This window comes from Melozone crissalis, unplaced genomic scaffold (assembly GCF_028551555.1).
Source record: "Melozone crissalis strain CALT ecotype California unplaced genomic scaffold, PUWL_Pcris_2 ptg000045l_1, whole genome shotgun sequence".
NCBI lineage: Eukaryota > Metazoa > Chordata > Aves > Passeriformes > Passerellidae > Melozone > Melozone crissalis.
Window position 1 is genome coordinate 4,757,560 of NW_026535823.1, and position 24,969 is coordinate 4,782,528.

At 46.8% G+C, this 24,969-nt stretch overlaps 1 protein-coding gene across 2 annotated transcripts in view; it reads left to right on the plus strand.

Annotated features, from left to right (window-relative positions):
* The first annotated feature begins 1,281 nt into the window (after nucleotides 1–1,281).
* Nucleotides 1,282–24,969, plus strand: part of KLHL20 (kelch like family member 20) — a 33,713-nt gene continuing 10,025 nt past the window's right edge. Inside the window, exons 1-9 of one of the 2 annotated variants that reach the window (XM_054285714.1) lie at nucleotides 1,282–1,362; nucleotides 3,272–3,332; nucleotides 9,997–10,570; nucleotides 14,591–14,749; nucleotides 15,803–15,897; nucleotides 17,084–17,199; nucleotides 17,981–18,164; nucleotides 19,437–19,580; nucleotides 19,819–19,952. In XM_054285714.1, coding sequence (XP_054141689.1) covers nucleotides 3,310–3,332; nucleotides 9,997–10,570; nucleotides 14,591–14,749; nucleotides 15,803–15,897; nucleotides 17,084–17,199; nucleotides 17,981–18,164; nucleotides 19,437–19,580; nucleotides 19,819–19,952 — 1,429 coding nt within the window. In that variant the 5' untranslated portion in view covers nucleotides 1,282–1,362; nucleotides 3,272–3,309. Of the gene's footprint in view, nucleotides 1,363–3,271; nucleotides 3,333–9,964; nucleotides 10,571–14,590; nucleotides 14,750–15,802; nucleotides 15,898–17,083; nucleotides 17,200–17,980; nucleotides 18,165–19,436; nucleotides 19,581–19,818; nucleotides 19,953–24,969 lie in introns of those variants that run through there. The other variant, XM_054285713.1, reaches the window with a different exon arrangement.

Below are 24,969 nucleotides of genomic sequence, written 5' to 3' on the forward strand. Positions count from 1 at the left end.
GTTACTTCCAAATATCTGCTCCTCTTCCAGTTGAGATCCTGCCAGCCTTGGAGGTTCTAAGGACTAAGGAACCCAGCAGGCCATGGGCAGGCACTGGGCACTGTCACCTTACAGGGACACATGGTCATCCATGTTAAGAGGAAAGCCAGAAGTTCACAGAATTACAGAATATCCTGAGTTGGAATGGATCCACAAGGATCATCCAAATCCAGCTCATGGCCCTGCACAGAATAGCAGAATGGGTGGGGTTGGAAGGGAGCACAGAGGGTCATCTGGTCCCACCTCTCTGCTCAAGCAGGGCCATTTCAGAACATGGCCTTGCTTTGTAACCAGGCAGGTCTGGGATATCTGCCCAGGGAGACTCCACAACCTCTCTGGGCAATCTGTTCCAGTGCTTGATCACTGCACAGTAAAGTTCTTCCTTGTATTCATGTGGAACTTTCTGTGGATCTCCTCCCAGTGGCCGGCACCTCTAAGAGCATCTTGGCATCTCCCCTTTGGATATTTATACACATGAATGAGGTCTCCTCATGCACAGGGCAACCCCAGAATCACACCGTGTGCCAAGTTGGGGCACATTGAGAAATGCATCACCCACAGCGCATGAGAACTGGTGTTAATCTGGAATTACGGAGGGATAGGCGGCCCAGGGAAGCGATCATCCCTTTGTACTCTTCATTGGTGAGGCTGCATTCAGTTCTGGGTCCCTCAATTTAAAAAGGACATTGAGGTGCTGGAGTGTGCCGGGAGAAGGGGGACAAGGTTGGTGAAGGGTCTGGAAAACACCTGAGGAGCGGCTGGGGGTGTTCAGCCTGGAGAAGAGGAGGCTCAGGGAGGAGCTCATCGCTATCGCCACCTGACAGGAGGGCACAGCCAGCTGGGCTCGGTCTCTGCTGCTGGGAGAACAAGAACTGCCCAGCTGAGACAGGGCAGTTCAGCTTAGAGACCAGAAAATAAAAACCACTGTCAGGGTGGTCAGGCATTGAACAGGCTGCCCAGGGAGGTGCTGGAGTCGCTGTTTAGGAGGCGTCTGGACCTGGCGCTGCTTTGGCGCTTCCAACGGCCGCGCAGGGCGCACGCCCGGGCCCGGTGTCATTTTAAATCTCTCTCCCAACGCTGACCGTCCTGATTCTCCGCCAGCACCCGCGGAGCCCGGTGCCTGCGGCGGCTCTGCCCCTCGCTGGGGGCTCCCTCTCACGGCCTGGGGGCCGGGCCGCGCTGAGGCGGTGGCTCCGGGGGCGGAAGGGGCGGGCGCGGCTCGGCGGCGGTTGGCGGGGGCCGGGCCGCTTCCTGCGGCTGAGGAGGCGCTCGGGCGGCGCTGCGGGACCGCGGCTCGGCGGTGGCGAGGAGCCCGCGCCCGGCGTGAGTGAGGTGGCTTTGCGGGCCGGGGGGCGCGGGGTGGGCTGGGCAGCGCTTCCTGGGCAGGTTGGGGCAGCGTGTGATCCGCGGTTCGGCTCGGCTCGGTACGGCTGGGCTCGGCGTGGCCCTTCGGCCCGGCCCGGCGGAGAGGTGCGGTGCCCGTCCCGCAGGAGCTGCCGCCGGCCGAGCCGCGTTGTGCCGCGGGGGCTGCAGGGCCGGGCTGTGCTGGCAGAGCCGCCCCTGAGCCTGTTGCTGCCGCGCGGACAGCGCGGTTTAAATGCCTTTATTTTGCTTGTATCTGCGTGTGTGTGATTTCCCCTCCTCCCCGGCTTTCAACGTGGGTTTAAGGGGATTAAATCTGATGCAATCGGGGGGCTAAGAATAGCCTACTGCACGTTCCCTCGCGTGTGCGGGGTGCTCCGGGGGCCGCTCGGCGCTGCCGGCTCACGGGACAGCCCCGGCGGGACGCGGCCGTGCTCGGTGCCCCGGCGGGATGAAGCGGTGCTCGGTGCCCCGGCAGCCCCGAGCTCCCCTCGGAGTCGGTATGCGGGGCCCTAACCGGGAGGAATCGCCTGTCTGTATTTGCAGGGAGCTGCGAACCTGAGTAATTTGCAAGTGTGGCAGACAGCAAGTCTGAGCTTATTCTTCATTAGCCAGCTCCGCTGGTGTGTCTGGGATAATGCTCCTTGAGAGTGCTGCCTGTGAAATAAGGTTCCAGTCTGACAGTCTCAGTCTTCCAAAAATGATCTTTTTTTTCCTAAATTTAATTATATTTTTTTCCCTCTTGTGAATGCTACTTGTGTTTATTTTAAGGTTTAATTCATTCTCATTCTGTCATTGCTTTTCCCATAGTTCAGTGGTTGCTCATTTCTGGAGAGGTGACTGTGACTATCAGTGTGGAAGCAGAACACCTTTCTGTTCTTTTAATAGATTTTTACAAAAAAGTTAGGCTTATTGCTTTGAATAATAATTGAATTAAATGTATTCCTAAGTGAATAGCTATCAAAAATGAAATTGGGTGAAGCGATGCCCTTGTAAAAAGGGTTAATTTACATTAGAATTAGAAGTTAGTGGCTGAATATGAAAGGCCTGTGCAGTTTGCAACTGTTATTACTCTCAGAAAATGAATATTTGGAGTGGAAGTATAGCGAACGTCAGGCAGCATCATTCATCTTTGCAGATGTAGTAGCATTATTAGCATCCCTCTTACCTCTGGGGCACAGTTATCTTCAATTTCCAGACACAAGTTTTATCTTCTATCAAATCCTGGCTCTGCAGTGTAGCTGGTGAGCAGCGCCGTGCTGTTTATTAGGTGCCAGCCTGCCTTAAATCTCTGCTAAATGTGTGAGGGAGAGATACCTCCTGGCTCCGAGCAAGGAGTGACAGTGAGCACCCTGTCACTTCAGATATTTTTCCCTTTGGTGGAACAGTTTTAAGGATTCAGGGAGGCAGGCAGTGTGCTGACTTTATAATGTGTGTGTTCTGTTTGGTGAGGAATCTTTGTGCAGCTGTGGTGGAAATGTTTTTAATGCTGGTGATGTTTTCTTCTGCTTTATTCTCTGCGGTCCCGGTGTTGTTAATCTGGGATGTGAATTTATAACTGGACAAGAGCTCAAAGGCACATTAGGACTGAAGAGGGGAAGGAAGGTTATTTTCACTTGGAAATTGTTGGTTTTCTTAGTTTTTGCAGAGACAGGGAAACTGAGAGATGTTTTAAAAGATTTTATTCTATTTTCAGTCTCGATGAATAGTGAGACACAAGAGATGTAAAACTTAACGCCGTTCTATCAGAATACCAAAAAGATATCAGCTCATTTGTGGAGACAGAGCCTAGCAAAGCATTCCCCCAAAAACTAAAAGCAACTCATATGAAATCACCTTTTTTTCTCTTCTTTTTCTCCTGTTGGATCAGGTCTTGAAGTGTAGGGTGAAGGTTTCTCTTCACGGTGCATGGACGGAAAGCCAATGCGCAGGTAAGACACAAAAACAATTGTTCTTCTCTTCCCCAAACAGGATAAATCATGTGAGTTGGTTTGCTGTGTGCCTGGAATGTAAAATCTTGTGTGGTCTTGGATTTTTTCTTTTAAAGCCTGGCTATGGGGAATTGGGAAATAAATCATTCCTCTTTAGTCCTTTCTTAAATGTATTTAGTTTTCAGTGTTTACATGGCCAGATGTCTTTAAGGAAGAGTATGGAAGACAAGTTACTGTAATTCTGTAATTCTCCATCCCCTTTTTCCTTTCCCCCATTTACTATAATCTTTAAAATTCAGTATTTAATTACTTAGGCATCAAAGCTGTGGAAAATAGAAAAAATAGACTGCCAGGAATAAATTTAAACTTGATTTCCAAGGGGTATTATTTTTCCCTTAAGAAAGGGAGTTTGGTGAGGTCTTGGGTGAAAAGGAGATTTCCTTTTCTAATTATGGATGCCAGCTGCCTCAGTTCTAATGAGCTGGAGATGCAGCTGAAGTTTAATTCAGGGGTGTTCTTGCTGTGGCTGTGTCAAAAACATTCTCTCTCATAGAGGGAAAAGTTGTCACAGTAGTTCAGCATGATGACAGGTTTGCAAACATGGTTCCCTGCTAGTTCTTGTTGATTTTCCTTGCTTGATGGCAGTCCCACAGCAAAATTTAGCAGCAGATGCATTTCTGTACAGGATACAGGCTGTGTGGAAGCAAAGTTGCCTGAAGTTCTTCAGCTCTAAATGGATTGAAGGGAACTCAGGCAGCTTGCTTGGTCTGTTTGTGCTCTTTGGGATGTTGAAAGAAGGAAAACTCTATTGTGGGTAAATCTGTAAACATTCATGTAAGGGAAGGCAAGGCTTTTAACCATAGATGAATCTATAGAGCATTCTTAGCCACAGAAACCATTAGCCTGGGTTCTGTGTAAGGAGGCAAGAAGTAAGGAGCCACTTAAACCCTTGAAGAATGGCACAATGCCGTTTTAATTAAATGCATTTTAATGAATTTAATTTGCTGTGCCGCTGCTGCAGTTCAGCAGTGAGTAAACCTGGGACATGACAGAGGCTGAGCCTGGGTATTGTGCTGCATTTTTGCCAAGATAAGAAATGTGGTTTGGTTAGTGAGGAGCTGTATGTGACTTTTACAGTGAATTCCTTTTCCTCCAGGATGGATTAAATAGCAGATGAGCTTTCTTTTATTGTAGCCTTCTTCAGTAGAGATTGTTTAAATCTTAACCAGTTTTTTAGGTTTTGATGTTGTGCTCCATTTATCAAGATATTTTTGCAGAATGACATAAAATTGATGACTGGCTTGGCTTGTGTTCTTGCTTTCTCCCTCCTTTTTGTGTTCCTGATGGGGAAATTGAGGTTCTAAAGTTGTTTCTGTGCCTGCTCTTTTCTGTGTCACACTGAGGCAGAGAATTCACGTGCTGGAGTTGGTGTGTCTGTTTGTGGGTTTGTGGCCTTGGATTTGCTATTGTGGAAGTTCTGGCTGCCACTCAGTTTTAGTTTTTGTGGTGGGCAGCAGCACAGAGGTGAAGAAGTGGAGGTTTTTTATTATTGCTGCAGCCTGGCCTGACAAGCACATCTCTGCTGTGAGCTGTGGACTCCAGTTCTGGAGTACACTTGCCTGTTTTAAGGGCTTCAGTGTGGCTTGTTTAAATCTCTGTTTGTTCTCCTCCTATTGCCTGTCTTAGCAGAAAATGATAAAATGTTCCTGACTGGATTTTGAGCACAGATCTTCCTATGAACTCCAGTTATGCAGATAGCAGAGCACTTTCTTTTATCCTTTAACTCAGGGCTCTGAAGCCAATTTTACACCCCCACGTGAGGTGGGGCATAAAGGAGAAATAATGATCCACAGCTCTGCCTGCCCAGGCGGTGCCTCAGGTTTGAGCTTTTAATGTTTTTCAGATTCTGGGCTGCTTTAGTGTGTGAGTCTGGGCTTCCTATGAGCTCTGTGCACAGAGCAGGGAGACAAAACAATTCCTGCTCCAGCTGGACAAATGATCCAAATCTCAGGCCCAAGAGTATAAACAACATGGGCTGAAGAGAGAAAAACAAGAAAAGTGGGACTTCACGGACTAAAGCTGTAATTAAGCCATTAACTCCAATACACTAATAGACCAAAACTTATAAAAGTGAGAGACCCTGTGTCAAAGAGGGGAGTGGGGCTTGACCAGTAATGGGTTAATAAACACACTGAGATGGTATCAAATGTGTACAGCATTCAGAGGGGAGGAGGAACAGCTTGAACAGACAAGGAATTCCAGCTATTCCTGTCAAGATTATAGCAGGGAACACAGAATTGCTGCTGCAAACAGGATTTACCCTGCATTAGGAATGAAGGGGTGGCTGGGGCAGGCTGTTCTTGCTCACTCTCAGCAAGCGAATGTGGCTTTGCTGAGGGGAAAAACAAGGCAGCAGGGACCTCTGAGTGAAGGGCATGGTCCCACAGCACCCAGACAAGGAGGGCAGAGCAGATCTGATGGCCAGGGCCAGGCAGGAGTCCTGGAGCCCTTGGGCAAGCAGGGGTGAGGAAGGAAGCAGGGAAATCAGCTCAGGATGGGTGGGTGCACAGTCAGCTGCAGACATATCTTCAACACAGCTCAGGCACGAGGGCTTGAGCAGCTCCCAAACAAACTGGGGAAGCTCTCCCAGCTCTTCCTCACCCAGCTTTTTCCTGGCAGCCTTTTCCCAGCTTACAGCAGTGCTGGATCAGAGCAGCCAGACCCAGCAGGAGGGAGGAGGCTTCAGATCCTGGTCATGCACTCATGAGTTATCCAACAAGCTACAAAAGGCTCAGGAAGGTTTTGGAAGGCTCCAGTAACAACCTCTTCTTCCAGAGTATGGGCACCCTCAGTTTCAACCTGGCTAGGATGTCACAGTAGTTCAGCACGATGTCACATTTTCCTCAGTCAGAGTGAAATTGAATTTTCTATTCTTGGTCAGTAAAATTCAAACCAGGCAGTATAAATAGGGGCAAATACACCAGGTCCTTATTGGTTTCCTTTTGTGTAATGTCAAATAGTATTTCAGTCATGTTTATGTGCTTGTCTGCATAACTTTGTTGAGGAAACTTACTGGAACCTTGCTAGCTGGCCAAGAAAATGAATCAGTGGTATTTTTCCTGATAATCAGACTTCTAGCTAACTTGATGCCTAGGGTACTGATGCCACAATAAAGCATTTCCATTTACTTGGTTGGCATGTTGTGGTGGTGACTTTTCTTGCCAAAGGCTGGGCCAAGTCAGTGACCCTTGTTCTTGCAGCTCTGTAAGGAGTATAGGAAATGTTTCTTAATTTCAAATCAAGGCGTTGACAGAAATCACTACCAGTTTGCTTTGTTATTTTTATTTGCTACTAAAATCTCTTGCCACTGAAATCCACTCCAGCAATACGTGATTTTTGGATTTCAATTGATGTTTTTAGCCTGAAATGTGTGTTTCATAAGCTTTAGGTCAGCCTGTTGTTTTCTGCTGAACTGTGTTAAAGCCTTTTTGTAATCTTGTGCTAAAACACATATTATCTTAAAAAATTGCAGGTTTGAAAGTTAAGGTGCCCTTATGACAGCATGGGAGGGAATTTTCCCTAGGTGTGTGTTATTAGGTATTTTTTTAACTTTGGGAGGAGCTGCTGTAAAGATGGATGTCTCATACATGCCTCTGTTAATGAATGAAATTTTGGGCACTAGTGGAATAAAATGGAGGCAGAGCAGCCTGTTTATTTAGCTGACTTAGTGTTGCAGACTGCCTGTGTTCCCATTTGTACTTCTCAGCAGTGTGCTACAAAAACTGATCCTTTGTCAGCCCTTTCTTAATCCCATTGTATTTGCTGATTTCCCCAGCCCTGCATTTTGATGGAAGCTAATCCCAGAATATCTGCATAGCTGGGTGTGAATGTTTTTATCCAGGCACACGCACATTTCCTCTGGATCCTCAGCCCTCCTTAATCACCCTGGCTGTTCAGGAGCAGCTCTGAGTTCTGTGTGGGGGGAGGCAGCTCCCCTGCCATGTGAGAATCAAGTGCTGCCTTCTGTCTTTCACACCTCTAAGCTACTGACTCATCATTTCATTCTCTGTGCATATTTATGCATAATGCACACAGAATGCAGTGGAATTACAAGCTCTGTGGAGACACAAGCCAGCAGAGGTGTCCTTTAAATTCACACTTTTGTGCCTGTGTGTAGCAGCAACCCACCGAGCTTCACATCAAGCATCTGGGTTGATCTAGCTTGGAAATTCTTAAACCAATTGATCACTGGCTTCTGTACCACCCAGAGATAAGTTGTGGGTGAATCAGGAATGTTTGGTTGTTACTCCTTTTTCCATCTATTCAGTCTTCTTTAATCATTAACCAGCACTTTCTCCCCAGGAGTAAGGAGGCTGAGTACAATGCAGGCTCTCAGATAAATGCTGGTGGGAACAATGCAGGAATGATTTCAGTTCTTGCTAACCAGACACCTTTTCAATGAGTTAAAGATGTGTTCAGCAGGGCCTTATTTGGGCAGAAAAATCCTGTTCTATCCTGGCTAGGAAAGACAAGGGCTACTGCCTAAATCTGTTACAGAGGGGTTGTGTGCTTTCCAAAAGGATGCCCTGTCCTGGATGTGCACCGTCTCCTCTGTGCTGTAGCTACATGAAATGGGTTTTTATTTGAAAAATGCTTCTTCTGTTCTTTGACTGACAGCCTGGTCAAGACAAACTGTCCAGAACTGTAGTAGCATGTGTCTTAAAGAGCTCTTACTGTGTTCTTTTCCTTCCAAGGGTTGGTTTGACATAGTTCAAAACACTTCATGCACAATAAAATCAACTCAGCTTGCTTAGCAAGAGCCAAACTCTACAGAGAAATGTTTGTCACCACCTTTCTCCATCTTTTGGTAGAGGGATTAAATTACTTGCCTTCTGGCCTTGGCTGCTAAGGACTGGGAAAATAAGCCAATTAGGTAAATTAATCTTCAGCCCAGGTTTCTTGGGGTTTTTGCAGGGGTACCATTAATTGTGGTTGGTATGTGTTGCTGCAAGGGCAATTTAGTTTGTGCATTATTTGTGAGGAACTTGGCAGAGCTTTGAGAATGATTGTCAAACCCCTCCAAAGGTGAATTTGGGTTGTGAGGGACAGGAGTGGGTGGAGGAGAGTGTGAGGCAGTGTAAGAGCAGGAGGATTTGTCAGAGGTGTCAGGGAAGCAGAACAGTGATGGATGTAAAAAAAGATGGAGCAGGGATAAAAATCCAAGGCATTTAAGGTGCAGAGGCTGAGCAGGAGCAAGCAGCAAAACCCAGAGGGGAGCCCCAGCTGGATCTGTGTAACCAAGATAGGAGGAGGAGGAGGTAGTGGTCTAAAACATCTGAATATGATGATCAAGGAGAGGGTGTGGAGGGAATGGGAAACAGGCTAAGATGCAAGTAAATAATTTGAACTGCTGCAGAGACTGGTTTCCCAGTGCTTAGAAAGTGCATTTGACATAATAATGAGGGGAAAACATGTGAGGTGTTTTTTTTTTTTTAATTCTTTCCTTCAAGCCTGCTGCAAATTACGTTGAGCCATGGCAAAGCCAAGCTTGATTTCATTTTAACTCTTAATATGAGCACTGGGGTAATGACAGCTCACAAATGCCAGTGGATCAGGGAAAAACTGGTAGTGGCCAGCATGTTTTGGGTCTTTCAGTACATCTTCAGTGGTGATAAACCATCAATATTCTGATATTTTGCTCAATGTCCTTTAATTGCTCTAAGTGATGCTTTTCCTTTGATGTGGGAACAAGCAGCAGTTTCCTGGTTTTTCCTAATTGCCTCTGAAACTGGGAAGAGACTGTGTTTCTTCTCTGTGCCAGTAACTTAGTTTATGTATTCTTAAGTGATTCTTCAGCTCTAAAGTTACTATCCTGACTTTTTATTCTTCCTTTTCTGGTAGGTTGATAGTGGTGGATACTTGTTTTATCTTTTTCCTGTTTGGTTTGGTTTTGCCTGCCTTCTGCCATTCTTGAGGAAGATTAACCTTCTTTTGACACGTGTCAGGGAGGGTGGGTTGAGTCAGGAGACTCCACAGCTCAAAAATAATTGAAGAGGTGATGATTAAAATGGGTATTCTGTAAACCTGAAAGATGCTCATGGTACTCTGCAGGCCATCTTGAGCTCCTGAAGTTTGTGTGACAGTTTAGTGTGTTCAGACATTACAGTGATGAGTGACCCTGTTAAAAACATAGGTAGAACAGAGAAGTTTGGTTAAATCACAGAGCTGGAAATCCATCTCCACCTCTGTCAAAGAAAACTGCAGCATTTGACAGTGGGCAAGCCAGCTAATCTGTGCTTTGAGTCACTCTGTGAAATGGGGATAATGTGCCTTTACCACACGAGGCTGTGGCGACGTTCAGCTCATAAATATGTACATGTAGCTGGATATTAGAGCCGTGTGTCATCGAAAGCCTATAAAAATAGCAATAAATAGAAGCCTGCTGCAAGTTGGCATTTGTTTACTTCTAAGCTAGCTTTGCTTGGAGATGGATTCCTCTTTCATGTGGTCATGTGCTTGTTTTCGTGTCCCGCCATGGACTTACGGGCACGGCTCGTGTCTGTGTCCCTCAGGCTCGTGCTCGGCGCGAGCTGTGGAGCTCCAGCTCCCAGCTGGCTCTGGGATCCCTGACCATGGTGCTGTATCTGTGTCTCCTGCGCTGCAGGTGTGCCAGCACTCGCCCAGGAGAGACCGGAATGGACGTGACCAGCCGCTGCACCCTCGGAGACCCCAACAAACTGCCCGAGGGGGTGCCGCAGCCCGCGCGCATGCCCTACATCTCTGACAAGCACCCCCGGCAGACCCTGGAGGTCATCAACCTGCTCAGGAAGCACAGGGAGCTCTGTGATGTGGTGCTGGTAGTGGGGGCCAAGAAGATCTACGCCCACAGGGTGATCCTGTCGGCCTGCAGCCCCTATTTCCGAGCCATGTTCACCGGGGAGCTGGCGGAGTCGCGGCAAACCGAGGTGGTGATCAGGGACATCGACGAGCGCGCCATGGAGCTGCTCATTGACTTCGCCTACACCTCGCAGATCACCGTGGAAGAGGGGAATGTCCAGACCTTGCTGCCAGCTGCTTGTCTTCTCCAGCTGGCCGAGATCCAGGAGGCTTGCTGTGAGTTCCTCAAGAGACAGTTGGACCCTTCCAATTGCCTGGGCATCCGGGCTTTTGCTGACACTCACTCGTGCCGCGAGCTGCTGAGGATCGCCGACAAATTCACACAGCACAACTTCCAGGAGGTAAGGAGCTGGTGTGCTGGAATTGTGCTGTAAAATGCATCAACGTGGCCTGTGAGAGCTTTCAGCAACTCTCATTTTGTCCTTTTTTCCAAATCCTGCCTTTACACCTGCTCTGTGCCCTGATAGTGATGGGTGCCGGTGATGGGACCCATAGTGATGCGTGCCAGATGTTAAGTGGGGAGGAAAGAGGAGAGAGGTAGCAGGACTGTCTTGTACCAGTGGTTGATGCACAGCATTTCTTCCCTGAAAGGTGTGTGGTGTGTGCTGTGTGGGTGGCAAGGCTGTGGGTGCAGGTGGATTTGGCATTGAATCTGTCCTGCTTGCATATTCCACTCCTCTTTCAGAAATATTCTGGATTCTTCATGATTGGAGAGGGGGAAGGTGTTAAAAGTAAGGACGACACATCAATAGAACCCAAGGAATTTGATGTTAAGCTCTGGGATTGGCAAAGTGGGTGTTTGAGGGAGCATGAGGCCGCCTCAGGGGAGTCTTCAAATCCCTGGTTGTAGCAGAACTAGAGTTTTGCATCTATTATTCAGCAGAAGCTGTCTGAAAGTAATTCAGATGTGTAATATTGTAGCTGACCTTTATAAACTCAAGTTTCTCATCCTTTGTTAATTCTGCCTAGATGATTTTTTGGTGAAAAAAAAAATGCCAGCAGCTGGTTCAGAGAAGGATCAACATAATAATTAAGGATTGTGTGAGCAATAGAGAAAAGTGGGTCTTTACTGAACTGCTGCAGAAAAATCTCCTCTTCCCACCAGCTTCACAGGGAGATCCTTTCCAAAGGGAGGAACTCCAGGAACTCCTGGTGCTAATTTAGTTTCCCCAGAGAAGCAGCAGTATGGAAGTGCTGTGAGTGATGGCAGCTTGTCTCTTTTTTTCCCTTCTAACGTGCAAGAAGCAGGTTGGAATTGGATTAATTTCAGTCAGGTAGTACTTGAGAAAAATCTGGGCAGGACCAACACAACAGAACACAACTGTTGGACACAGTGAAGACAATTCTTGGTATCCAAAACATCAGTTTACTATAAAAACTGCAATTAAATACATCTTTTCTAACCAAACAGAATTTGCTGGTAAGATGAGAGGTTTTTTTTTTTTGTAGAACTTGGTGGTTTCCCAAAGCCCTACATTTTAGCTGGCCACTTCATATCCTCTGTGCTTGCTCTGCACTTCTTTTCTTCTGGATTTGTTTGGTTTTGTTTTTTATTTTTGGGAGGTGGGGGAGCAAGATGCTATCCAGATGGTTGTTTATTTTCAGTGCTTGGTTGTTTTACTGGCTATTAGATCTTGTTATTACAAGAGTAGGGCATGCTTACAAGCCTCTAAATAACATTTTAACAGCTTGACAGTTTTGTTTTAAAATGTTTTAGTATTAATAAATGCAGCTGGCTGTTAGGAGCTGCTTGCTATGGGCTTCTTTTCTTTTGCTGTCCCTTGAAGACAACTTTCTGTCTTCCTTATCCCTGTTAAAGCACAAGGAGGAAAAAGAGAGGAGCGCGCTCTTCCTCGAAGATGATGCAAATTATAATTGACTTGAGTTAAACACAGCCTCTGGAAAAGTGAGGCTTAGATTAGAGCACTGTTTCTTTGGCCTGGGCAGGTTTTGGTGTCCAGTTCAGTGCTCCAGGAGTTGTGCAGCTCTTCATCCCTAATCATCACTTCTTTTGCTTCCACTGTTTCTCTGCAGACAGTGTGAGTGGTGCTGCTCCTTGGGATTGCATTCCATTCTGGCAGCATTTCCCATCTGGGGAGTGGCTTGGTGATCCCTGGGGGAAGCCAGGCACTTGTCTGTTTGACCATCATCCACTGTGGAGGTTGAAAACTGATAAAAAAGAAATAAAAAGCTGATAAAAAAAAATTTGCCTTCCTGTGCAGAGGCTGTGTGGTCATTGTTCCTCCAAGCTGGCAGAAAGGAACGTGAGCTGGGAATTTCCTGGGTGCCAAGGTGAAATATTAAGCAGCAGGCACCGGGCCAACCCATGCAGTTACTTTGAATGCAGTTTGAATTGCTTCATGTCCTCTGCTGTGCTAACCTCTGCTTCTATTAAATTTTTATGTGTGTTGCTGCATTACATCATTAACTTCTTGGTAAAATGTTTTTTCAGTTTTTTCCATTCCTCCCAATTTAATTTGTTGCCTATAACCCCTAGTGGATTTTGTGCATCTAATGTGAAATGGTTCTATTAGCAACTCCACTGTACAAGAACAGCCTTTGTAATTTTTTTTTTGTCTCTTGACATTCGTGTGTAGGGAAAAAATATATTTTTGGGTGGACAAGTTGCACTTTTATCAACAGACAAAAATTGCACTCCATATTGTATAGTCTGACATGAATTCTCTCTGTTTATAAAAGCACTGATGTTCAGGAATGCTGCAGAGGAAATGAAATCCAGCCAATTCTTGTCCACTAAGCAAGTCAGTGAAATAGATCATTACTATTAGTCAGGTAATTATGAGTGTCCTTATAATTAAGCCAAAAAAAAGCCAAAGCATTTTAAATAATGATTTGTTTTACTATGTAAACTAACAAGTTGCACAGTAGTAATAATTTGGTTTAAAGAAGTGCTTTGAATTTTGTGAGGCCATCAATGCAGCTGGATGTCCCTAGGGTCAAAGGGAGAGGCTGGATGAGCATCTTTAACTCAGGAATTTCCACAGCTGCTGTTCCCAGACTCTGCAGAAGCTGCATTTAAAACCATCAGAGTAAAGTTTACACATAAGCTTTGTAGGAGGAAGGGAGACTATGGAAAAAAGCTGATAAAGATCTTTAATGACCAACCCAGTTCCTACTTAAAGGCTGAAGGAGTCTCTGGGCCAACCTTGCTGTGGCCTTTACTGTCCCCTAAAGCTCAGGGTGCCCAAGAACCAAGTGTGGTAACTGATCTCATTGTCCTCTTTGTTCTTTTTTTAACAATATTTTCTGTTGTCAGTAACTGGATATTTTTTCAGTGCCCTTAAATAACTTCTTCAGGTAATTAGAAGGACTGCACAGCTGACTGCTGTTGAGATGATCGTGTCAAAGAGTGTTTTTCTTTAATTTATGCAGCAAATTGTGAAATAAGTCATGGAATTCTAATGTGGTCACAGATGATAAGGGCAAGCCAGCATTCAGTTATTTTCTGTCCCTGAACCTTTTGGAAATTCCCAGCTGCAGACTGGGAATGCTTGCAGGGAAAGTGAGCTGGCAGTTATCAGTCAGGCCATTTCTGCAGTTTGAATTTTGATTCTTGTACCTTTCCCCATCTGTCTGGTGTCTGTGCAGGAGCTGTGGTGGTGTGTGAGCTCCCAGGGCAGTCTGAGTGACTCGGGCTGTGTGAGCAGTCCCCCAGCAGCAGCCAAGGCCTCCTGAGAAACTTGGTTGCTATCTTGGATGCTGAAGGAATTAATGTGTTTGTCAGTGGCTTGACTTTCACAGGAGATCAGTCCTTAGGGGCTCTGGAGGCTCTGATTCCCTCTTTAGTGCATCTCGACTACTGCACACTCCATGTGTATATTTAGAGCAAATGAAAGAGGCAGGATCAGATGAGTCTCCTGAAATATTTTCTGTTCTGCCACAAATCAGGCTTTCTGTGTTCTCTGCAATGCCTCTGGTAACTTGTTTGAGACTCTTATTTTTGTGCTGTTTTGCTTTCCTTGTGGAAATCTCTGTGCTCCAGTGCTGCTTTTTAGTCACGTATTTATTGCGGTTTCATTTCTGTTTTATGTATTAGACACGGCAAATTAGGAGGCTGATTTTAAAGAAAGGCTTTGTTTTTCCTGAATTTTCAAACCTGATCAGTGTGGTTTAACCCTTTAAAAGTGTTAAAGGGTGTAAAAGGCATGCCCATCCATAAGTGTCTTGTTGTGTTCCTGGGGGCTGTGTTCTGCCCAGTGCAGCAAACCCTTTTATGTGTGTTGTTCTTGGAACTGATGGGGATTTGGCTTTTTACTGGCTCAGTCCATGAAGTGCTGGAGTGGTGAATGGCTCTGATGCTTTGTCCTTACTCCCTTCCTTTTTTCCTCTGCCTTTCCCAGGTGATGGAGAGTGAGGAGTTCATGCTGCTTCCTGCCAACCAGCTCATAGACATCATATCCAGTGACGAGTTAAACGTGCGCAGCGAGGAGCAGGTGTTCAATGCTGTGATGGCCTGGGTGAAGTACAGCATCCAGGAGAGGAGACCCCAGCTGCCACAGGTAATCTTGGCCACAGAGGCATTCCCGGCTGCTTTATCCAGGGAGAGAGGAAGGAGGGATGGTAGAGTGGTGCCAGAGCGCTTCTGAATGTTGTAAAGCCACCAAAATTCTCTCTGGCTCCCACCTGTGTTAGGTGGCTTGCACTGTCCCTTCATCTAGGCTGGCCAGAGCCTTCATTAGGGGATTTGTTGGATTGTTCCCAGCTAGGACTTGCCAAACGAGCTCACTCCAGCAGTCTGTCCAGACAAACCTGCCTGCACTGCTTCGAGAGTCATATCAACACCACAGTGGAGAGGGGAAGCCTTGTCTCACTTTGCAGTGCTTCTTTTAGCTCTGCTGCTTGATTTGTGCCTCAGCCCTCACCATGTTACAGTGGAGCTTGTCAGAATGGCTTTGTTGGAATGTGATGCTTCATCTAAGCCAAGGCATTTCACAGAGCAGAACTCATTCTGACAAAGCTGTCAGCCCAAAGCCTCTGAAGTCTGGGCTGGATGATCAAAAGAGGTGAGCATCTGCCTGCCTCACTGTTTCTGCTTTGGAAAGAGATGTTAAATGCAACTTTATTTACTGGAAAGCTTTTGAAAATGGTTTTAAGTAAACAAACCAAACTGGAAAAAGCTGCTCTTCTCAAGGCAGCTTTTAATGCTTTTATAACTGTTTGCCTCTGTCTATATGTGCTTGGGCCTTCAAATTCTCAACTCTTCTGAAAGATGTGTTGTTTCTCGTTGTTCATTTACTCTGCAATACCACTCAGGTTTAAGAGAGCTAAATCCTTGATAAAACCACTAACTTAACTAGTATTCAGGCAGATGTCTTGACATTTGTAATTTTCTAAAGGTTTCCAGCTGTCATCTTTCAGCTGTTGATGCATCCAGCGGATTGTCCCTTTCTGAAAACTGATTTTCTGCTGGGTATCTAAACTGGGGTATTGAAAAGGCAAATGTGCTGTGAGACAAGCTGCATTCAGCTAAAATTCTCTTGTTTTCCATTTGGCTTTTTGCATCTCTGTGGGTACCTGTGATTTCACCATAGGTGTTCTGGTTTGTGTTTCAGGTCCTGCAGCACGTCCGCCTGCCCCTGCTGAGTCCCAAGTTTCTTGTGGGTACAGTGGGCTCTGATCCACTCATTAAGAGTGATGAGGAATGCAGGTAAATCTCCTCAGCCATTTACAGGATTGAATTATGTTGTCCTCTGAAACTGTGCTCATTTGTCACCGATAAATGGGTGATGCCTCACAATTTCATCTTTGGCAACTGGCAGGATAGGAAAAGCAAGAAAAATTGTTTTCTATTTGCATAATAGTCACTGGTGCACCCTAGAAGTTGTTTTGTTCTTTCAGGTTTTCAGTGAAATGGCAAATTTGAGTGTGCAGTTTGTCTGTTGGTAAAAGACCTTTCAGTGTATTGGTTTTCATTTTGCCTTTTTTTTTTTCACCCCCTCTAGTCATGGCCTCTTATTGCAGCCTAGCTCTTGCATGGCTTTCATGATGATCTCTGTGGGATCTAAAGTAGTTTTTCTATGTGGAATGTCTGCACTTTGATAGCAGAATTGAACTCTGGGATTAGAGTCTGCTCTTTCCCACAAGGATAATGCAGGGAAGTTTTCATTTCCTCTTTTTATGGTATGAGTCTCACCTTTCTGGTTCTGCAGATTTCTGTATCATCCACAAAGCACATGATCTATCCTGTGCATATTGTAAAGAAGTTCAGGGCCCAGGCTAAATTATTCTCTTCCTAAATAAGCATTCATACTGGAGGAATTCCACATTTGTAGAGGGAAGGAGGACTTTTTGTTCTTTTTTGTTTTATTCAAGGGTTTGGAATATTAAGATTAGTCCAGGTGGCAAGTCATGAATGGATGGACAGTGTGAGCTGGAGAAAATACTCATCAGAAGGGTACTATCTCCATCTATTGGTCATGTGTGAATTATGTATTTGTGTGCTTTCCAACTCCTGTTCTCTTCCGAGGCAAAACCAGTGACTGTTCAGTTTTAGCTTGAGGCAGGCTGGATTTTTCTTTTCTGCACAGTAAGCCTGACAAATCTCTTGTCATATATATTTTTTTATCAGTCTTTTTATAGCAAGCTGTATCTATTATGAACTGTGGCCAAGCACTGGTGCTGGTTTGCTGCTGTCACTGTGTCAGTGGCTTGTAAACAACCGATGAGCATTGAGGTGACAGCGCGCGTTTAACCGGAGCTGCTCACGCTCTTCTCCTGTGACTTGGCAATACCTGAGGTGCATGACTAGTGCTGCCTGCTCTTCCCATCACTTCTGATTGGCCCTTTCTCCCAAGCCTGACCTCTGAGGATTCACGTTTTCCTGTCTTGCACAGGGATCTGGTGGATGAAGCCAAGAACTACCTGCTGCTGCCCCAGGAGCGGCCGCTGATGCAGGGACCGCGGACGAGGCCACGCAAACCCATCCGCTGTGGAGAGGTGCTCTTTGCAGGTGTGTGTCCCTGCAGCTGTGTCTGTGTGTCAGCAGGACGTGCTGGAGGGGCTACAGGGGCCATCTGAGTGGCTGAGGTCACTTGGTCTGTGCTGCCTTGAGAGGAGAGCTCATCATGGTTTACAGCTTCCTTGTGACGGGAGAGGAGAGGCTGGCACTGATCTGAGCTCTCTGTATCCAGCAACAGAACTTGAGGGAAAGGCCTGGGGCTGTGTCAGAGGAGGCTTAAATTGGATATTGGATAAAGATTCTTACACCCACAGTAGAGTCTGGCACTGGAACTGACTTCCCAAGGCAGTGGTCGCAGCACCAGGCCTGACAGAGCTCAAGAAGCATTTGGACAGCACACCCAGGCACGTGGTGGGATTCTTGGGGCTATCCTGTGCCAGGCCAGGAGTTGGACTTTGATCCTTCCAACTCAGGATTTTCTGAATCAATGCATTTTTCCCACTGGCTTAGGCCAGGAGACTCCAGGCAGGATTTTGTGGTGGTGGTGTTCCCATAAAGTCTTCACAACCTATTTCTGATGTGACCTGTGCATTAATATTTGAAAGTTTGAGTTAACTTATGTTTCTTACTCACATGATTTATTTGGTGCTGTGCAAGCCACAGCATTTCCAAACTTCAGTTCATGCTCTTGAAAATCTCCTTCTATTTTATAACTACAAACCTCAGAAGAAGCAACTTAGAGACGAGCCCAAAGGGGGGTTTTGTGCCAGGAGCACAGGCAGTGTGTGAGCTCAGTGAGTGTTTTGTGACCCTGTTTTGGTGTTTGCTGCAGTGGGGGGCTGGTGCAGCGGGGATGCCATTTCCAGCGTGGAGCGCTATGACCCCCAGACCAACGAGTGGAGGATGGTGGCTTCCATGAGCAAGAGGCGCTGTGGAGTTGGGGTCAGCGTCCTGGACGACCTCCTCTATGCTGTGGGAGGCCATGATGGCTCCTCTTATCTGAACAGTGTGGAAAGGTAGGTCTCCATAAGGCCCCTGTGCAGAATTTCAGCTGTGAATGTTCATGTATGAATCACAGTTTGAGCAACCACTGCTTTTGAAGGCAGAGAACATATTTATTTCTGTTCTCCAAGCACAGAGTGAGCTGCCCAACACTGTCCACTTTAATTTCTCATTAGACAGTGACTTTTTATCAGCTGCTTCTGTATTTGCTTTCTGTAGAAACTGCTAAACACATGCAGCTGTGTCTGCAGCTCACCTGCACCCTGGGTGCAGCCTGTTAGGAATTCTGTTCATTTTGCCGTTTCCTCCTGCCTTGCACACCCCTGGTGCAATTGTGCCACATTATCCCCAACTTAATGGGACAAACCATACCTCTGGCATAAGGAAGGAATCTCTAGGAGATGGGTCTGGGTGTGTTGGGAGGAGTGGTGATCCTAGTTAACCTTCCTTGCAATTGAGGGTTTGTTTTTAGTGTTGTTGGGGAAGGTGGGGTTACAGTGAGCATTTCTTAGATGCTGAGGGAAAGATCCTGGATTATTCTTTTTGTGAAGTGACAATTATTTTTTTTGTGAAGTGACAATTTGAGAGTTAAGGAACCTTGGCACATAGGCAGAAGAAGGAAAATAGGTCAGTTTTGGGCCTGTGAAAGATTAAAGTCAAACAAGTTTTACCAAGCTTCCTGTTTCTGGGAGCTGCATAGGGCAATTCCCTTGCCTGAAAGCTGCATGAGTCAAGCTCTCCTACTACTCTATATCTTGGCCCTGTAACAAACCCAATGAGCTGTAAAAATACCTCCTCCCACCTTGAGCCTCCCCTTCTTCCCACCTATCTCTTTGAATGCTCCCAAACTCCCAAATCATTGTATCTCCCACATCCTGCACTTCCTTGCTATGCACTGTATTTCTTTTTCTCTGGATTCCCAAGTCCATCCATGTTTTATCTGGAAGTCCCAGTGCTGGCTGAGTTCCTGTGTGAGCTGCAGGGAGCAGAGCAGAGTTAACTCTGCTGCAAGTTCCCACATGCCAGCCAGTCTCTCTCAGGAGCCTGAACCTTTGATCTCCAGCTTGATTCATCCCAACCTGCAGTTTGAACATCCCTGGAATAACATGTAGGGGATGCATTGTATCACTTCAGGGCTTTTATCCAGCTTACAAAGAGCTGTGCTGCAGTTGAAGCTCAGGATAGGCAAGTTTCACAGCCTTGTAGAGCTCCCAAGCATGGGAGAGTCTGAAACAAACCTAGGCAGATAAATTTTGCTGTTGGGTGTGTTTTTTTTTTTTTTCCAGGTATGATCCAAAGACCAATCAGTGGAGCAGTGATGTGGCTCCCACCAGCACCTGCAGGACCAGTGTTGGAGTAGCAGTTCTTGGAGGTTACCTCTATGCTGTGGGTGGCCAGGATGGTGTCTCTTGTCTCAACATTGTGGAGAGGTACTTTTTAATTACAAAAAAAACCCAAAAAAGTGGGGCACAGCAAGAAAGAGGATCTCTTAGAGGGTGCAGCTGATGCAGAAAAGCTGCACCCTCTAAGAGTGTGAGGGTGAGAGAGGAGATAGGAACTGTACAAATCTTACAGGGATTTTTGTTTGGGGAGAATAAAGTCAGTCTTCCTGCCCCTTAGTGAAGATGTCAGCACTTCCCTCAGCTCTGCTGTTTATTCTTGTGCCAGGTATGATCCCAAAGAAAACAAATGGACTCGAGTGGCTTCCATGAGCACCAGGCGCCTGGGAGTGGCCGTGGCTGTGCTGGGAGGCTTCCTCTATGCTGTGGGAGGCTCTGATGGCACATCTCCTCTCAATACTGGTATGCCTTTTGCTGTCCCTTCATCCCAGTCACTGCTTGTCCTGGTCCTGGGAGCCTGTCATGTACCCAGATAGCTGTTGAATATCTCAGTGATCAGTTTGTGGAGTTTTTTCTTTAAATATTATTTTTCCATACAATAACTCACTCTCCAGACTTGTGAGGCCCTATTACCTAGTTGAGTGTCATACTTTTTACTTTCTCAGTGCTCCATTTGGCAGTATGTCCTTAATACAATGATTTGATCATTTGCATAGGAGTTGCAAGCAGTTTTTTTTCTTTTGAATTCCTGCAGCCATTTTTGCTGTAGGAAAGAAGGTGCCAAAGGTAAAACTGCTGCAGGTCAGTTTGTAGCACTGCTAGCTCCCTCTGAGTGTGGAGACAGGAGAGATACTAGCAAGAGTTTTTGGGAAGAAAAGAGAGAACAAAGGGGTTCGTGGCTTTGGAAGAAAAGAGAGAACAAATGGGTTCATGGCTTTGGAAGAAAAGAAAACAAAGGGGTTCATGGCTCTGAAGAAAAGAGAGAATAAATGGGTTCATGATTTTGGAAAAGAGAGAACAAATGGGTTCATGGCTTTGGAGGAAAAGAGAACAATGGGTTCATGGCTTTGGAAGGAAAGAGAGAACAAATGGGTTCATGGCTTTGGAAGAAAAGAGAAAACAAAGGGGTTCATGGCTCTGAAGAAAAGAGAGAATAAATGGGTTCATGATTTTGGAAAAGAGAACAGTGGGTTCATGGCTTTGGAAGAAAAGAGAAAACAAAGGGGTTCATGGCTTTGGAAAAGAGAGAACAAAGGGGTTCATGGCTTTGAAAGAAAAGAAAACAAAGGGGTTCATGGCTGTCCTGGTTTAGGACAAATTAGGGGAAATCTCCAACCACCCCTCCCCCCCCAATACCGGGTTCGGGAAGGAATTCCTTGGAGGAGCAAAGTGGAAAACAAAACCTATTTATTGGCAAATAACAAAAGAACACTCCCCAACACAAGAAAAGAAAAGAAAACCAGTCAGTGTTGTGGAGGGTGCCGAGCGTCTCTCGCAGGCTCCGGAGGTCCCGCCGGACGTCCCAGGTCAGGTCCGGAGCCGGTCCAGTATCTTCAGGGGAGGGTAAGAAAGAGAGGACGAAAGAAAAGGGAAAAAAAAACAGCGCAGAAAGCAGCAAAGGGAAAAAAGGCAGCTATCAGCTAGGGCTAAGGCAGCAGCAAGCAAGCGAAGTAGCAAGCAGAAGCAAGCAGGCCAGCCAGCCAAGCAGCCAAAAGCCAAAAGCAAAAAGCCAAAGTACACCCAGTCCCCCTCCCTCCTCCCTCCCCGCCCCGCCGCGGCAAGACGGCCGGGGGGGGGGGGGGTGAAAAGAGAGAGAGAGAGAGAGAAAAAAACACAGCTGCCAGACATAATACACGATATTGGGATAAAAGCGGTCATCCCATGACACTCCACCCCTTATCCCATATCGTGAACATACAATAAAAACTTTCATTTCACTTACTCACACCTTTGACACTTATGCATTCCTCTCATCTTACTTGCTCAGACCTTTGACACTTACAGTTTCCTTCTGTCTCACATTCAGCAAACAATGACATTCATATATGAGCCTTATCCCACAATCAGGTCTCCCTGAGGTACACACCGTGTTGTTCCATCTTTCTGCATTACCCACCATGTATAACCTGGTCCTTGAGCAAAGACAATCCCACGGATGGGTTTGTCTGCACTCGAGGCAGGGTTGATCCATACTGTCTTTCCCAACAAACCTCTGACATGGGCCACTGGGGCTTTATCCCCATCTACTATATTAAGGAGCTCAGACTGAGCAGGACCCGCTCGGTTGGTGGAACCTCGAGTGTTAACTAACCAGGTAGCCTTCGCCAAATGCTGCTCCCAGTTTTTTAAAGACCCCCCACCCAACGCTTTTAAGGTGGTTTTTAACAATCCGTTATACCTTTCCACTTTCCCTGCAGCTGGTGCATGATAGGGGATATGGTACACCCACTCGATGCCATGTTCCCTAGCCCAAGTATTAATAAGATTGTTTTTAAAATGAGTTCCATTATCCGACTCAATTCTCTCAGGAGTACCGTGCCTCCAAAGGACCTGCTTTTCAAGGCCCAAGATAGTGTTACGAGCTGTGGCATGAGACACAGGGTAGGTTTCCAACCATCCCGTGGTGGCTTCTACCATGGTCAGTACATAGCGCTTGCCTTGGCGGGTTTGAGGCAGCGTGATGTAATCAATCTGCCAGGCCTCCCCATATTTGTACTTAGACCACCGCCCACCGTACCAGAGGGGCTTCACCCGTTTGGCCTGCTTAATGGCAGCACACGTCTCACAGTCACGAATAACCTGAGAGATACTGTCCATGGTTAGATCCACCCCTCGGTCTCGTGCCCATTTATAGGTGGCATCTCTACCCTGGTGGCCTGAGGCATCATGGGCCCATCGTGCCAAGAATAACTCTCCCTTATGCTCCCAGTCGAGGTCTATCTTCAACTCCCCTATCTTTGCAGCCTGATGTACTTGCTGGTTGTTTCGCTGCTCTTCATTAGCTCTACTTCTGGGGACATGGGCATCTACATGCCGAACCTTCACAGGTAACTTCTCTAACCGAGTAGCGATATCTTTCCACTCTTCCGCAGCCCAAATTGGTTTTCCTCTGCGCTGCCAGTTCGCCTCTTTCCATCTCTTCAGCCATCCCCATAGAGCGTTGGCTACCATCCAAGAATCGGTATACAAATAGAGCCTTGGCCACTTCTCTCTCTCTGCAATACCTAGGGCCAGTTGAATAGCTTTGATTTCAGCAAATTGACTGGATTCACCTTCTCCTTCAGTAGCCTCCGCAACCCGTCGAGTGGGACTCCATACAGCTGCTTTCCACCTCCGTTTCATCCCTATGACGCGACAAGAACCATCGGTGAATAAAGCGTAACGTGTTTCTTCTGCTGGCAACTGATTGTATGGCGGAGCTTCCTCAACCCGAGTCACTGGCTCTTGTTCCTCATCCGCGACACTGAAGCTCTCACCTTCGGGCCAATTTGTAATTATTTCCAGGATCCCAGGGCGATTTAACTTCCCAATTCGAGCGCGCTGCGTAATGAGGGCAATCCACTTACTCCAAGTAGCATTGGTGGCATGATGGGTAGAGGGAACCTTTCCTCTGAACATCCATCCCAGCACCGGTAGTCGGGGTGCCAGAAGAAGTTGTCCCTCTGTACCAATCACCTCCGAGGCGGCTTGGACTCCTTCATAGGCGGCCAAGATTTCTTTTTCTGTTGGGGTATAGTTATCTTCAGACCCCCTGTAGCTCCGACTCCAAAATCCCAATGGTCGGCCTCGGGTCTCGCCAGGCACCTTCTGCCAAAGGCTCCAGGACAGACCATGGCTCCCGGCCGCAGAGTAGAGCACGTTCTTCACATCTGGTCCCGTCCTAACTGGACCAAGGGCTACAGCATGAGCGATCTCCTGCTTGATTTGGACAAATGCTTGCTGCTGCTCAGGGCCCCAATGGAAGTCGTTCTTCTTGCGGGTAACCAGATAAAGGGGTCTCACAATCTGACTATACTCAGGGATGTGCATCCTCCAGAAACCTATAGCACCTAAGAAGGCTTGTGTTTCCTTCTTATCAGTTGGTGGGGACATAGCAGTGATTTTGTTAATAACATCCGCAGGAATCTGACGCCGTCCGTCTTGCCACTTCACCCCCAAGAACTGAATTTCTCGGGCAGGTCCCTTGACTTTGCTCTTCTTAATGGCAAATCCAGCTTTCAGGAGAATATGAATGATCTTCTCTCCTTTCTCGAACACTTCCATTGCCGTGTTCCCCCAAACAATGATATCATCAATATATTGCAAATGTTCTGGAGCCTCACCCTCTTCTAGTGCAGTCTGGATCAGTCCATGACAGATGGTAGGACTGTGTTTCCACCCCTGGGGCAGTCGGTTCCAGGTATACTGCACTCCCCTCCATGTAAAAGCAAACTGAGGCCTGCATTCTGTTGCCAGAGGGATGGAGAAAAACGCGTTAGCAATATCGATGGTCGCGTACCACTTTGCTGCCTTGGACTCCAGCTCGTACTGCAGTTCCAGTATGTCCGGTACAGCCGCACTCAGTGGTGGGGTCACTTCATTCAAGGCACGATAGTCCACAGTCAATCTCCATTCTCCGTCAGATTTTCGCACGGGCCAGATAGGGCTGTTAAAGGGTGAGTGGGTTTTACTGACCACCCCTTGGCTCTCCAGCTCTCGAATCATCTTGTGGATGGGGATCACGGCATCTCGATTTGTCCGGTACTGCCTGCGGTGCACTGTCGAAGTGGCAATTGGTACTCGTTGCTCCTCTACCTTCAAGAGTCCTACTGCAGATGGGCTCTCTGATAGTCCAGACAAGGTATTCAATTGTTTAATACCCTCTATCTCCACTGCAGCTATTCCAAAAGCCCACCTGAATCCCTTAGGATCTTTGTAATAGCTGTTCCGGAGGAAGTCTATGCCCAAAATACACGGAGCCTCTGGACCAGTCACAATCGGATGTTCCTGCCACTCCTTCCCAGTCAAGCTCACCTCAGCTTCCAACAAAGTCAACTGTTGTGATCCCCCCGTCACTCCAGCAATGGAAACAGGTTCTGTCCCCACGTGTTCTGATGGCATTAAGGTACACTGTGATCCAGTGTCAACCAATGCTTCATAGTTTTGTGGCTCTGATGTGCCAGGCCATCTGATCCACACCTTCCAAAAAACCCGATTTTCCCGTGCCTCTTCCTGGCTAGAGGCAGGGCCCCTCTAAGCCAGATTGTCCTTCTTTCCTTGGACGTATGCCTTAGAAGTTCCTTCAAGTGGATCGGACAGGTCATCGTCATACTCAACATCTCGGCTGCGAGCAACCGGAGCTGCCCTCTTTTTGGTGATACTTCCTCTTCTCTTCAAATCACGCACCCGTTGTGCCAAAGCAGCGGTGGGTTCTCCATCCCATCTCCTCATGTCTTCTCCAGACTCACGCAGAAAGGCCCATAACTCAGCCCGTGGGGTG